Source organism: Carcharodon carcharias, chromosome 1, assembly GCF_017639515.1.
Source record: "Carcharodon carcharias isolate sCarCar2 chromosome 1, sCarCar2.pri, whole genome shotgun sequence".
NCBI classification, from domain to species: Eukaryota; Metazoa; Chordata; class Chondrichthyes; order Lamniformes; family Lamnidae; genus Carcharodon; species Carcharodon carcharias.
The window spans coordinates 4,293,478-4,306,269 of record NC_054467.1 but is presented as its reverse complement, the minus strand read 5'-3'; the positions used below and the strand labels follow the sequence as shown (position 1 = coordinate 4,306,269).

General features: G+C 48.6%; 1 protein-coding gene across 5 annotated transcripts in view; it reads right to left on the bottom strand.

Moving 5' to 3' along the window:
• pkd2 (polycystic kidney disease 2) overlaps positions 1 to 11,486 on the bottom strand; it is a 40,902-nt gene extending 29,416 nt beyond the window's left edge. For 3 of the 5 annotated variants that reach the window (XM_041192134.1, XM_041192144.1, XM_041192154.1), the window contains exon 1: positions 10,833 to 11,486. In XM_041192134.1, coding sequence (XP_041048068.1) covers positions 10,833 to 11,280 — 448 coding nt within the window. In that variant the 5' untranslated portion in view covers positions 11,281 to 11,486. The remainder of the gene's footprint in view (positions 1 to 10,832) is intronic. The other 2 variants (XM_041192168.1, XM_041192162.1) reach the window with 2 other exon arrangements.
• Positions 11,487 to 12,792: the final 1,306 nt, after the last annotated feature.

The window sequence follows — 12,792 nt, the reverse complement described above, 5'->3', positions numbered from 1 at the left end:
CAGGCAAGTTGTTCATAAGATATTCCAAAAAATGAATTGGAACTTTATTGAATTAGCGTAAGCCCTTATAAAATTCCACAATTTGTATGGCCAAGGAAGTGATACAGCAGTATTAGGATTATTGCAGCAGGGCACAGAAATTCACCGCTAGATGTTTAAAACGAAAACTATTAAGCTTTGCAGTTCTGATATTCCTATTAAGTTGCATCTGTAATTTGTATGAGCCAAATTCCTAATTTGGATTTACATCACCTTGTGGGTAGGCAAGAAGGAGATTGCAGGGCACTTGGAGCACAGGCCACATACTTCCGTATAATAAAACAAGGGGAATAAAACTGACAGACAAAGAGCCCTGACCCACTCTTGTAACCCAACCAAATGGCCTGAGAAAGGGATCAGGACATGCGCCAACCACCTCAATCACTGCTTTTCAAGAGGATTTTTTAAAAATTTAAATGAGTTCATTGTTACAAACTGAAGATACTTTTTGGGAGAGTTCCATGTTTTATTTAGGGGGAAAATGAAGATCCAATCTAATTGTACAGTTACACAGCTGTGACAGGGACTTAGCAACAAAGCAACGTCACAAATTTTAAGCACAAGTTTACATTAAGAGATCTCAATCCCACCAGCTAGACAGAATAAACTCTTTCCTGTGGAACCAAATGCATTTCTAATACATGTTGACGACCTAACAGTTTAACAATGATTGTTAGAAGTTTTAGTTCAAATTTTAATAAATTATCATTCAAAAAATCCAACTGTCTGCAATACTTGTCTCAACATTTACCATATAAATGCAGTCAGGCCAGTAGATGACTGTCCCAGCATTAAGCCTGGCCTTTTGAACACATTTATGCTTTTTCCTACATTTCGTGGCCCTCACTTTCCATGTTATTCTTTCTGCTGCATTGCATTTTTATAACTCTCAGCATCTGAAGCTTTTCTCCAGAAGTTAGGCATCCAGCTCTCATGAAAATATATTGCAAAAGCTTGAAATTCACATCAAGTGAAAGTTTGAACTATTCTCACTGTAAACACCAGAAAACAAATCAGCAGAAATCACTGTTGCACTAATATTTGAAACGTTCAGCTGTAAGGATCATTCCTTGGGTAGAATGTAAGATTTTCTGGCTCAAAAATTAATGGAACAAGTGTAGCTTTTCTCACTTTCTGCAGAAGGTACCACTAGTGAAAAGAATCCTTACAATGCTGAATCAGAATGCCATATTACATCATGATTTGTCATATATAGATAAACTGATGTCAGATCATGGTGAGTATATCTCTACATCTTTAACAAAAGTGCTACCTACACAAACGTTACAATAGTGCCCCATTGTTCATCAAGCAAAGACCAACACATTCAAGAACTAAAGGCTGGAATCAATTTGTAAACCAGGTTTCAAAACCAGCATCTGCTGCCATAGGTCAAGTAACATTAGAGTCTTGAGTTGGAAGAACAGATTGTGGAACAACAGAACACTTGCCAAGTCATCTCAGAGTCAGCCTGGATAACCATGTATATGTCTCTTTGATAGTTAATCAGAATAATTCTTATGATGTTATGTAGAACATTAATCTTTGAAACAAATGGCAGCTAGAATTTTGAACGATTTCTGAACACAGATGGCACTGTTGTACATGACCAATGTGAGCATACATGAAGTGCAAATTATTAATGGGTTTCTCACATTCACCTCTACTTGGCACATTTAATTATGCTTTGGAGGTTTGTACTTTCATTTCTGTATATGATAGTAAAACAAATCATTGCTCCAAGTAGATGTAGGTGTTTCCTAGCTCTTCTTTCTGTTTCACCATCATTTGTCCTTAGACTATACCGCTAGTCCTAGACACCCCAATAGCAGAAACAGTTTCTCTCTCTCTCTCTACTCTAGCTGCTCCCCTTAATATCAAATCACCCTTTAACTGTCTAAATTCAATGAATAAGCAGGTGGGTACCTACTTCAAGGTCTTGTTCAACAATGGAGCAATCTTTCTTCTCTACACTGGAGCAGCCTACATTATGTAATCAGATTATGGGAGCTCAAAGCTATAACTTTTAATCCAAACACCAAAATCTCTAATTCAACATCCAGGCACCTGACATGTGCAGAACCCTGTCGCTGTGCAGAAGAGTTCCTAAACCAGGCTACTAACAAATCCACACATGGGGCATTCTCTTTGACTGCTCAGAATACACATTATCTCCTGTAACAGAGGAAGTGCCGCCCTTTGGATTTCGAAGTTAAACTGAGGTCCAGCCTGTCCATTCAGGCTTTCCCAGTGTGTTGGCCAACATTCTTTCCTCAACAGTCACCACATAAAATGGATTAACTGGTCATTAGTCTTGCTTCTGTTTATGAAATTCTGCTACATAACAAAGAGTGATTGCAGTTAAAGTAATTCATTGTAAACAAAGTTCCTTGGGACATTCTGAAACATAAAAAGGTAATATAACCATGAAAACTCTTCCTTTAATTAATGACCAGGCACAATGATCACATTTCCAGATTCTTTGCTTGGAACTTTTAACGTACTGGAGAATTTTATCCCATAAACCTGCAGCACAGCTTTCAAAAACCAATTCACAATAAGATTTTCAACCACTTCTTGATTTTCTAAGTTTAACAAGGTTATTGTGCATGCTTGTGGAAATCTTCACAGTTAACACTGCAAACAGTGAATTTTGATTCTAGATTAAAACCCAATTGATGCAACACATCAACATTCAATTTAATTTTGAAAAGTACTAATATGTATTTATACTTAAGATCACATTTATGTACTGTGTTAATCAACAGGTTTGACCAATTATATAAAAAGCAAATTCAATAGGGAAAATGCTATGCAAATTACACCTTTGGCCACGTTTTAAAATCCCTCAGGTCCAAAACTGGGTTCTTGTTCAAAGATGTGGAAGGGTGGGGAAGCATTCTTGCACAAGTAGTGCATATGCTAAAATCTAAAGTATAAAGGGAAGAATTTTAATGTAGTACTCTTGATTACAATTTGGTTTAAAAGTCAAAATTTTGCTGAACAAATTTACATAACTAGTTTTAATTCCAATCAAGTACTTCAACAAAACACTCACATTAAGAGGCAGACCAATGACTCAATTGGGAATTTCAATGCCTAGTGTGGAACTGAGTGATAGAAAATAGGAAAATCCCAAGTTCAAATGCTGATGTGGCTGAGTTAGCTAGGGTAGTGAAAAGGGTACATATAAATAGTAGAGGAGTGGTTAAAAGGAGTAGTGGGGTGTAGGGGCTAAAAAATTGATTTATACTTGGGGCCAGGCTGAGATTATTAAATGAATAATTTCCATCTCTCTTTACTGAGGAAGAAGTTCCTCCTCAGGTCATAGTCAAAGAGGTAGTTGTTTAGACACTTGAAGGGTTTAAAATTGGCAAGGAAGTATCGGTTAGGCTGTCTGTACTTCAAGTTAATAAGAAACCAGGACCAGATGAGATCCATCTGAGGGAAGAGAGAGTGGAGGCACAGACCACAATTTTCCAAGCTTTCTTAGAATCAGGGCAAGTGCCAGAGGACTGGTGAATTGCAAATGTTACACCCTTACTCAAAAATGGGTGTAACGATAAGCCCAGCAACTATAGGCCAGTCAGTTTAACCTTGGGGGTAGGGAAGCTTTTAGGTAATTGAGGGCCAAATTAATAGTCACTTGGGTAAATGCAAATTAAGGAAACCCAGCAAGGGATTTGTTATGGATAAATCATGTTTAACTGGTTTGAGTTTTTTGACGAGGTATCAGAGAGGGTAGATGAGAATAATGCTGATGTGGTGAACTTAGGTTTCCAAAAAGTTTGGTACAGTGCCACACAACTGACTTGTGAGCAAAGTTAGAGCTCATGGAATAGAAGCACAGCAGCAACATGGAAACGAAATTGGCCAAGTGACAGGAAACAGAATAGTGGTGAACAGTTTTTTTTGGATTGGAGGAAGGTTTATAGTGGGGTTCCCCCAAACATCAGTGTTAGGTATAAAAACAGAATTACCTGGAAAAACTCAGCAGGTCTGGCACAGACACAATGGGCTGAACGGCCTCTTTCTGTGCCATAACTTTTCTATGGTTTTATGAAGAAACAAGTTTTCACCTAGCAAGTGGTTAGGACCTGGAATGCACTGCCAGAGAGTGTGGTGGAGGCAAATTCAATCAAGGCGTTCAAAAAGAAATTGGGCTAAGAGGAAAAGGCAGGGGAGTGGGACTAGATGAATTGCTCCTTCAAAGGTCTAGCAGCGCTGGGCTGAATAGTCTCCTCTTGTGCCATATCCACTATGATTCTATAATCAGACCCTGGGTTGGGTAAGGTTGACTTGTGGGCTGAGCAGAAGCGGATCAGCAGTACAGCCCACTAACACTCACTATCTGTATGTAGGTTCACATGAAAGATTGGAATTTGAACAAAGGGAGTATCTGAAACAAAAACAGAAAATGCTGCAAAAACTCAGGTCTAGCAGCATCTGTGGAGCGAGAAATAGAGTTAACGTTTCAAGTCAATATGACCCTTCTTTAGAGCATCTATAGTTTGGAGTAACTATTGACTTCAATGCCAAGGAAAGTGCTCTGTGGCTTATAACAAATGACTGACCCAATATCAACCATTTTACACCATCACCGACAGTTAAAATTACCTTCATTATTACACAAATTCTTGATACAAATTCAGGCTCTTCTGTTTATTGCCTACAATGGCTGTGTGTAACATGAGGTCAAGTGCCCTCTACTCAACTCCCTAATGATCATGGGGCTACTGCATAAAAATAGACTAACTCAGCAACTTGAGGCCACACCAATAACTGGATATGAAATGAAGAAAGGCCACAATGACCTAATGTGCATTCCACTGATGTTGCGGTTGAGATGCATTGTTGGGTAGAGCAACAAGAACTGTTTATTCTGCAATGCTGGTGCCAGAATTGGCTGCATTTCCCAGCATCCTCCTCCTTCCTGGGTCTGAGTTTGGTTACGTCTGATTCCTTCCATGGCCTAATACCAGCTAAAAAGCTTAAAAAAGGCCAGACCTGAAATTGATCCATCTAATGCATAAGAATAATTTGGATGAGCAATGGTTTCCTTTAAAAGAAACTTTTAATAAAAGATGTCCAGTATTGCATGAAAGCCAAAAGATTACCAAGTAATCCCCGTGTATAAGAGGCTTGTCCAGCACTCAAGGCTGTTGGAATCCTTTTACTGTCACTGCAATACAGCACTAATCACACCAATTTATTTGAGAATTTTGTTGTGAGGGTGGGGGGTGGAGAATGAAAGATGCAGACTATTTTACAAGCTTTTCCTATTCATCAGCAATTGCGTAAGACTTGGTCAAAGTGATGGCTTCAGGATAAATGATCAAAAAATCAGCCCCCCAGTTCAGGCTTTCCTTTTGTCCCAAATGTGTATGGATTTCTCATTCTTAGCATTATCATTAGATATTTAATGTACACTCAATCCAATGCACTAAGTGAAAACAAGCCTTCAGGCGTGGCCTTGCCTCCCACATTGCTAATATGCTGTCAGCTTCCCCTGTCAACGGTCCCTTCAACTCATTCTCATTTCCATTTCAGTATCAGCATGGAGGAAGCACATGTGGATAGCTACCAAAGGATGGCCATGAATTCAAAGTGTGGTAATTCTGCCTTTCAGTTCCATTCTAACATCCATTCTAACTCACAGTCTGCATGACATGGACAGTTTGATTCAGGTGCTCTGTTATAAAGCAGACTGTCATAATTCCCAATGACACCAGGAGAGATTTCCACCAAGTGTTAGGTGCAGAGGAATTATAAACCCATTTTTAACGTGTTTATGTTGTCAAAAACATAATAGCCAGAGGATTTTATCCCATCTGGAAAGTCTCAGTACACTGCTTGCGGACATCTTGAGAACAAAGGATTGATCACAAGATATTTACAGATCAGCCAACTTATTTCATCCATCCAGAAAGATCCTGAAATCTCCCAAATTAAACCACGCTGTTTCTGAAATGATTTCATTCTGCTTTGGGGAAATACAAGGGCAAAGTCGACCCATTAATATAACACTTTCTAACCTTATCTGTGCCTAATTCACTTAATGGGAGGAGCTGAAAACAAACAGTGGGTCCCTCAGCATCTACCAAGACAGACTCAAAGATCTGGGGTTCTGCACTTCAGGGAAATGTGGACGAAAGGAGATTTGAATTATGTTTATAAAATGAAGGGTACAGATTGTGTTTGTGTAGAGTTTGTTACAACTAAATCAACTTAAGCAAGGCGAGAACGAGATTAAGTTTTAGGAGGTGGTCTTCCTCCCAGAAGTGGATATTGACAAGAGCTGGAGCTGTTTCTTGCTGGCATGAGGAACACTTTGTATAAAAAGCAGGTACCTTGCTACTGTTAATCAGGGCCAGAGTGGTTACCTGGAATAGCTTCCATCGCCTAAAGGGACTGTTCCATAATTGGCCTGGGCTTTAAGTTTTTCTACCTCACTTGAGAACTTATACTTGGCACGCCAACTGAAAGCCACGTCTATATTATGATGAACATGTCTTCATAGTTATGTGCGACAAACTGGTTGGACCAGGACCAGGGGTTCTTTTACCATCAGTCACTGTTGTATGTGCAAAGTGGATAGTTAGCACATGAAGTAAATGCTCAGAGTTGTTTCTGAGTTCAAACCCCACTCCAAGACTCCAGCACAAAAATCCAGACTGACACTCCAGTGAAGGGCTGAAGAAGTGATGAGACAATAAACCAAAGCATTTTGAGATGTCCAGTGGTCATGAAAGGCACTATACAAATACAAGTATTTCTATGCTTCATTAATATAAGGTGTATAGCCGAAAACTCAAACATCTATTACAAATGCTGATGGACTTTATGCATGTCAATAACTTGCATTTATATAGCACCTACAACACAGTAACATTGCTCAAGGGGCTTTATGGGAGGATTACCAGATATAAATCAGAGACTGAGCCACTTTTGGTGATATTAAGGCAGGTGACCAAAAACTTTATCAAAGCTGCAGGTTTCAATGGAGGATCTCAGAGGAGATGATAGAGGTGGAGAGGGTTAGGGAAGGAAAAAGGACAGCCGAAGGCAAACCAACAAGGGCGCATTGAAGGAATGCACAAGAGGCTAGAATTGAAGGAGCACAGAGATATCGGAGGGTTGCCTTGGGTTAGCGGCGTGGGTAGACTTGAATTCAAAGATGAGAAGATTAAAAACCAAGGAGTTTTTAGTTCAGGAGCCAATGTAGGTCAGCCAGCACAGTGGGTGACTGAGAGCGGAATTTGGTTTCAGTTAGGAAAAGGGCTGCAGAATTCCGAATGAGCTGAAGTTTATGGAGTTTGGGAGGGCTGCAGGGTATTGGAATAATCAAGTACCAAAGACATTGATGAACGTTTTAGCCAATGCCCAAAACAGACAGGGTGGAGGTGGGCACTGTCATAAGACAGCCTTTTGGTAAAGCTGAGTTATTTAAAAATCCCAGAGGGAAACATTAAACAACTGTCATAACCTATATTTTTAAGTGGTATGTTTGAGGTGGAACTCTAAATTCAGGAATCAGACCACCAGTTCTCGAGAGGTTTTAAATGAAACTAAATGAAACATTATATTAACTTACACAAGTTAAATACATACACATAGCTACAAATTACTATCATAACTTTTAACAAATTCCCAAACTAATCTCCTATAAGGCAACAGTAGCCCATAGACCTAACCACACAAAAGGCAAAGCATTTTCACCTTATAAATTCAAAATGAGGTTCCTTTCACTTTGGTTCCTGTGGAGACAGTTGGAGGCTTACAGCTGCTTTGATCATACATTGCCTCTGCCCTACGCACACAAACCACTATCCTTATACCTAGCACAGCTCATTGAATGTAAATTTTCATTGTATCACCAGCCTCTTCTAACAATAAAACCCCTTTCATAGTACCAATTTTATTAGCAATATAGATATATTGCTTGGTCTCTGCTAGCTAGGTGCCAGATTTCACTCGCCTTCTTGAATACTCTATTCAAAAAATGCAAATACACTCTACCTCTCTTACATCGCAAAACTAGTGCACATCAAAGCACCCAGACTAGCTGGCTTTCATCCAATTAAGACACACCCACAGACTAAGCCTCTATTTTAAAAGAAAAATATTTTCCAATAATATTATACACACCAACAGCTTCATGAAAGGCAGCAAAGTTTTGGATGAGCTGAAATTTAATGGAAGGTGGGAGACCAGCTAGGAAAGGGCTGGAGAATGTCAATCATAGAAACATGCTGCACAGAAGGCCATTCAGCCCATGTCTGTGCTAGCTCTTTGAATGGGCTATTCGATTAATCTGTCAGTCATAGCTCAGCTGGTAGAACTCTCACCCAAGTCAGATAGTTGCAGGTTTTAGCCCCATTTCAGACACTTGAGTACACAATTCAAGTGCGATACTGAGGGCGCGTTGCTCTGTCGAAGTCACCATCCTTCAGATGAGACATTAAACCAAGGCTCTGTGGGCTCTTTCAGGTGGATGTAAAAAGAATCCTATAGCACTATTGTGGGAGGAGGATAGGGGAGTTCTTCCCAGTGTCCTGACCAATATTTATCCTTCAACAAATCTCTCACACACAACAAAAAAAAAAGATTATCTGGGTCATCACATCACAGTTTGCAGGATCTTGCTGCGTACAAATTGTCTGTCACGACCCCTGCATTGCAACAGCGACTACACATCAAATAAAAAAAATCACTTCATTAGCTGGGAAGCCCTTTGGGGCATCCCATCCGGAGACTGTGAAAGGCGCTGTGTAAATGCAACTCCGTCTGCTCGGCCCCTCTGCAATTTTGGGAAGTAATCACCCAGTTCTCTCTTGAAGAGTAGGATTGAGTTTGCCTCTCAGGCGGATCCCAGACCCTGATTGAAAACACCTTCCCCCCTCCCGGCCGGATTACTGCTGGGGCTGGGGCTGTGGCTGGGGGGGGGGGCTGGGGGATGGGCTGGGGACTGTGCTGGGGGCGGGGGCTGTGGCTGGGGGAGGGGCACTGTGCTGGGGGAGGGGCTGGGGAGGGGGAGGGGCGGGGGCTGGGACTTGGGGATGTGCTGTGGGAGGGGGGAGCTGGGGGATGTGCTGGGGCTGGGGCTGGGGGATGGGCTGTGGGGGGGGGCTGGGACTGGGGGATGTGGCTGGGGCTGGGCTGTGGGAGGGGGATGTGGCTTGGGGAGGGGGATGTGCTGTGGGGGGGGCTGGGGCAGGGGCATGGGCTGGGGGATGGGCTGTGGGAAGGGGGGGCTGGGGCTGGAGGAGGGGGGGGGCTGGGACTGGGGGATGTGCTGGGGCTGGGGGGCTGGGGGATGGGCTGTGGGGGGGGGGGGGGGGGCTGGGGCTGGGGGATGGGCTGGGGGATGTGCTGGGGCTGGGGGGCTGGGGGATGGGCTGTGGGGGGGGGCTGGGGCTGGGGGATGTGGCTGGGGGATGGGCTGTGGGGGGGGGGCGCTGGGGCTGGGCTGTGGGGAGGGGGCTGGGGGCTGTGCTGTGGGAGGGGGGGATGGGGCTGGGGGCTGTGCTGTGGGAGGGGGGGATGGGGCTGGGGGCTGTGCTGTGGGAGGGGGCTGTGCTGTGGGAGGGGGGGAGGGGGCTGGGGGCTGTGCTGTGGGAGGGGGCTGTGCTGTGGGAGGGGGGGAGGGGGCTGGGGGCTGTGCTGTGGGAGGGGGCTGTGCTGTGGGAGGGGGGGTGCTGTGGGAGGGGGCTGTGCTGTGGGAGGGGGGGTGCTGGGGCTGGGGGATGGGCTGTGGGAGGGGGGGGGATGGGGCTGGGGGCTGTGCTGTGGGAGGGGGGGTGCTGTGGGAGGGGGGGGGATGGGGCTGGGGGATGGGCTGTGGGAGGGGGGGGGATGGGGCTGGGGGCTGTGCTGTGGGAGGGGGCTGTGCTGTGGGAGGGGGGGGAGGGGGCTGGGGGCTGTGCTGTGGGAGGGGGCTGTGCTGTGGGAGGGGGGGAGGGGGCTGGGGGCTGTGCTGTGGGAGGGGGCTGTGCTGTGGGAGGGGGGGTGCTGTGGGAGGGGGCTGTGCTGTGGGAGGGGGGGTGCTGGGGCTGGGGGATGGGCTGTGGGAGGGGGGGGGATGGGGCTGGGGGCTGTGCTGTGGGAGGGGGGGTGCTGTGGGAGGGGGGGGGATGGGGCTGGGGGATGGGCTGTGGGAGGGGGGGGGATGGGGCTGGGGGCTGTGCTGTGGGAGGGGGGATGGGGCTGGGGGCTGTGCTGTGGGAGGGGGGATGGGGCTGGGGGCTGTGCTGTGGGAGGGGGCTGTGCTGTGGGAGGGGGGGGGAGGGGGCTGGGGGCTGTGCTGTGGGAGGGGGCTGTGCTGTGGGAGGGGGGGGGGAGGGGGCTGGGGGCTGTGCTGTGGGAGGGGGCTGTGCTGTGGGAGGGGGGGGGGAGGGGGCTGGGGGCTGTGCTGTGGGAGGGGGCTGTGCTGTGGGAGGGGGGGGGAGGGGGCTGGGGGCTGTGCTGTGGGAGGGGGGCTGTGCTGTGGGAGGGGGGGGGAGGGGGCTGGGGGCTGTGCTGTGGGAGGGGGCTGTGCTGTGGGAGGGGGGGGGATGGGGCTGGGGGCTGTGCTGTGGGAGGGGGGGGGATGGGGCTGGGGGATGGGCTGTGGGAGGGGGGGGGATGGGGCTGGGGGCTGTGCTGTGGGAGGGGGGGATGGGGCTGGGGGCTGTGCTGTGGGAGGGGGGGGGATGGGGCTGGGGGCTGTGCTGTGGGAGGGGGGGATGGGGCTGGGGGCTGTTTGGCGGGGTCTGTGTTATTTTAATGTTTTGCAGTGCGGCTCTCACACTCACCTCGGATTTTCTGCAGGACGCTGCGGGGAAGGCCGGCTCTCAGCTGCTGGTTCTCCGGGTTGGGAGTGGGGCTCAGACCGGGGTTTGCCCGGCTCCCCCCGCCCGCGCCCCCGCCGCCGCCGCCCCCCCCGCTGCTGGAGACCGAGCGGCATCCGGGGCTGATCCCGGCCCAGTCCAGCTCCATGTCCAGTTCCTCCTCCTCCTCCTCCCCGGCCTCGTACCCCGGGTTCTCCCGGCTCCAGGCCTGGCGGGAGGAGGCGGCGGCGGCGGCGGCTGCTGAGGCTGAGGCGGAGGAAGCGGGGCTGCCGCTGCCGCCGCCGCCGCCGCCGCGGCCTGGAACCCGGATCCGCCTCATCTCCAGCTGCTCGGCTCCCTGGGCCCGGGGCCCGGTGGCCGGAGTGAACCGGCCCGGCTGTTGCTGCTGCTGAGGCCGCACCCGGGAGCTCATTGTTAGGCCCCCCCCCCACCGTCCCAGGCCGCGCGTCACCTTGGCAACCGAGCAGGCCGCAGGCTTCACCTACTCCCACTCTCTCTCTCTCTCTCTCTCTCGCTCGCTCGCTCGCTCGCCCGCCTGCCTTTTCCGTTCACAGAGGCTCCCAGTCCACGCCCGCCATCCCCACACGGACAGACCGCGGGGCGGAGGCCGCCCTCACATTCCCGGGCAAGTAAAAAAGAAAACACAACAAAACTGGGGACCCCCGTCAAATCCAGGCCACGGCCCCGCTGCAGGCTCAGCCCGTAACTGACAGCCGCCTGAACCAATCAGGACCCGGCTGTGGGGAGGTGGGCGGGATCAAGGCTGCCACGTCAGTTCTGATCAAGAGTTATATTACAGACTCGAAACGTTAACTGTCTCCCTCTCCGCAGAGGCCGTCAGACCTGCTGAGTTTTTCCAGCTGGTTTTGTTTTTGTTTCAGATTTCCAGCATCCCGTTTTGATTTTTATCTGGAATCCTGCCAATCCGCCACTGACTGACAGTCATTTAAACCAATCACCGTTCCGTTCCAGGGAGGGGGTGGGGGGGGTGAGAATGGCAAGATCCGCCCAACCAGCCGGTAACGGACAGGCATTTAAACCAATCACCGTTCCGTTCCAGGGAGGGGGTGGGGGGGTGAGAATGGCAAGATCCGCCCAACCAGCCGGTAACGGACAGGCATTTAAACCAATCACCGTTCCGTTCCAGGGAGGGGGTGGGGGGGGTGAGAATGGCAAGATCCGCCCAACCAGCCGGTGACGGACAGGCATTTAAACCAATCACCGTTCCGTTCCAGGGATGGGTGGGTGGGGGGGTGAGAATGGCAAGATCCGCCCAACCAGCCGGTGACTGACAGTCATTTAAACCAATCACCGTTCCGTTCCAGTGGGGGGGGCGGGAGAATGGCAAGATCCGCCCTACCAGCCGATGACTGACAGTCATTTAAACCAATCACCGTTCCGTTCCAGTGGGGGGGGCGGGAGAATGGCAAGATCCGCCCAACCAGCCGGTGACTGACAGTCATTTAAACCAATCACCGTTCCGTTCCAGTGGGGGGGGCGGGAGAATGGCAAGATCCGCCCAACCAGCCGGTGACTGACAGTCATTTAGACCAATCACCGTTCCGTTCCTGGGAGCCGTTTGGGGGGAGGCGGGGCTGGTGGCGGGAGAATGGCAAGATCCGCCCAACCAGCCGGCGACTGACAGTCCATCCGAACCATTCATGGCTTGGCTCTTAAAAGGAGGTGGGGGACCGAGCCAATCATGGGCAGGTTGTGGGCGGCGCCCATGCCAGGTGCAGCCAATTAGCACTGGGGTCTCTGAGCCCCTGGGGGTGAGAGAGAGAGAGAGAGAGAGAGATCCAAGTAAAAATACCTGGAAAGACTCAGCAGGTCTGGCAGCATCTGCGGAGAGGGACCCAGTTAACTTAACCAAAAAGATGTCACAGACTAAAGGCCAAAGAGGTGTTGGAGGTGGTGATATTAG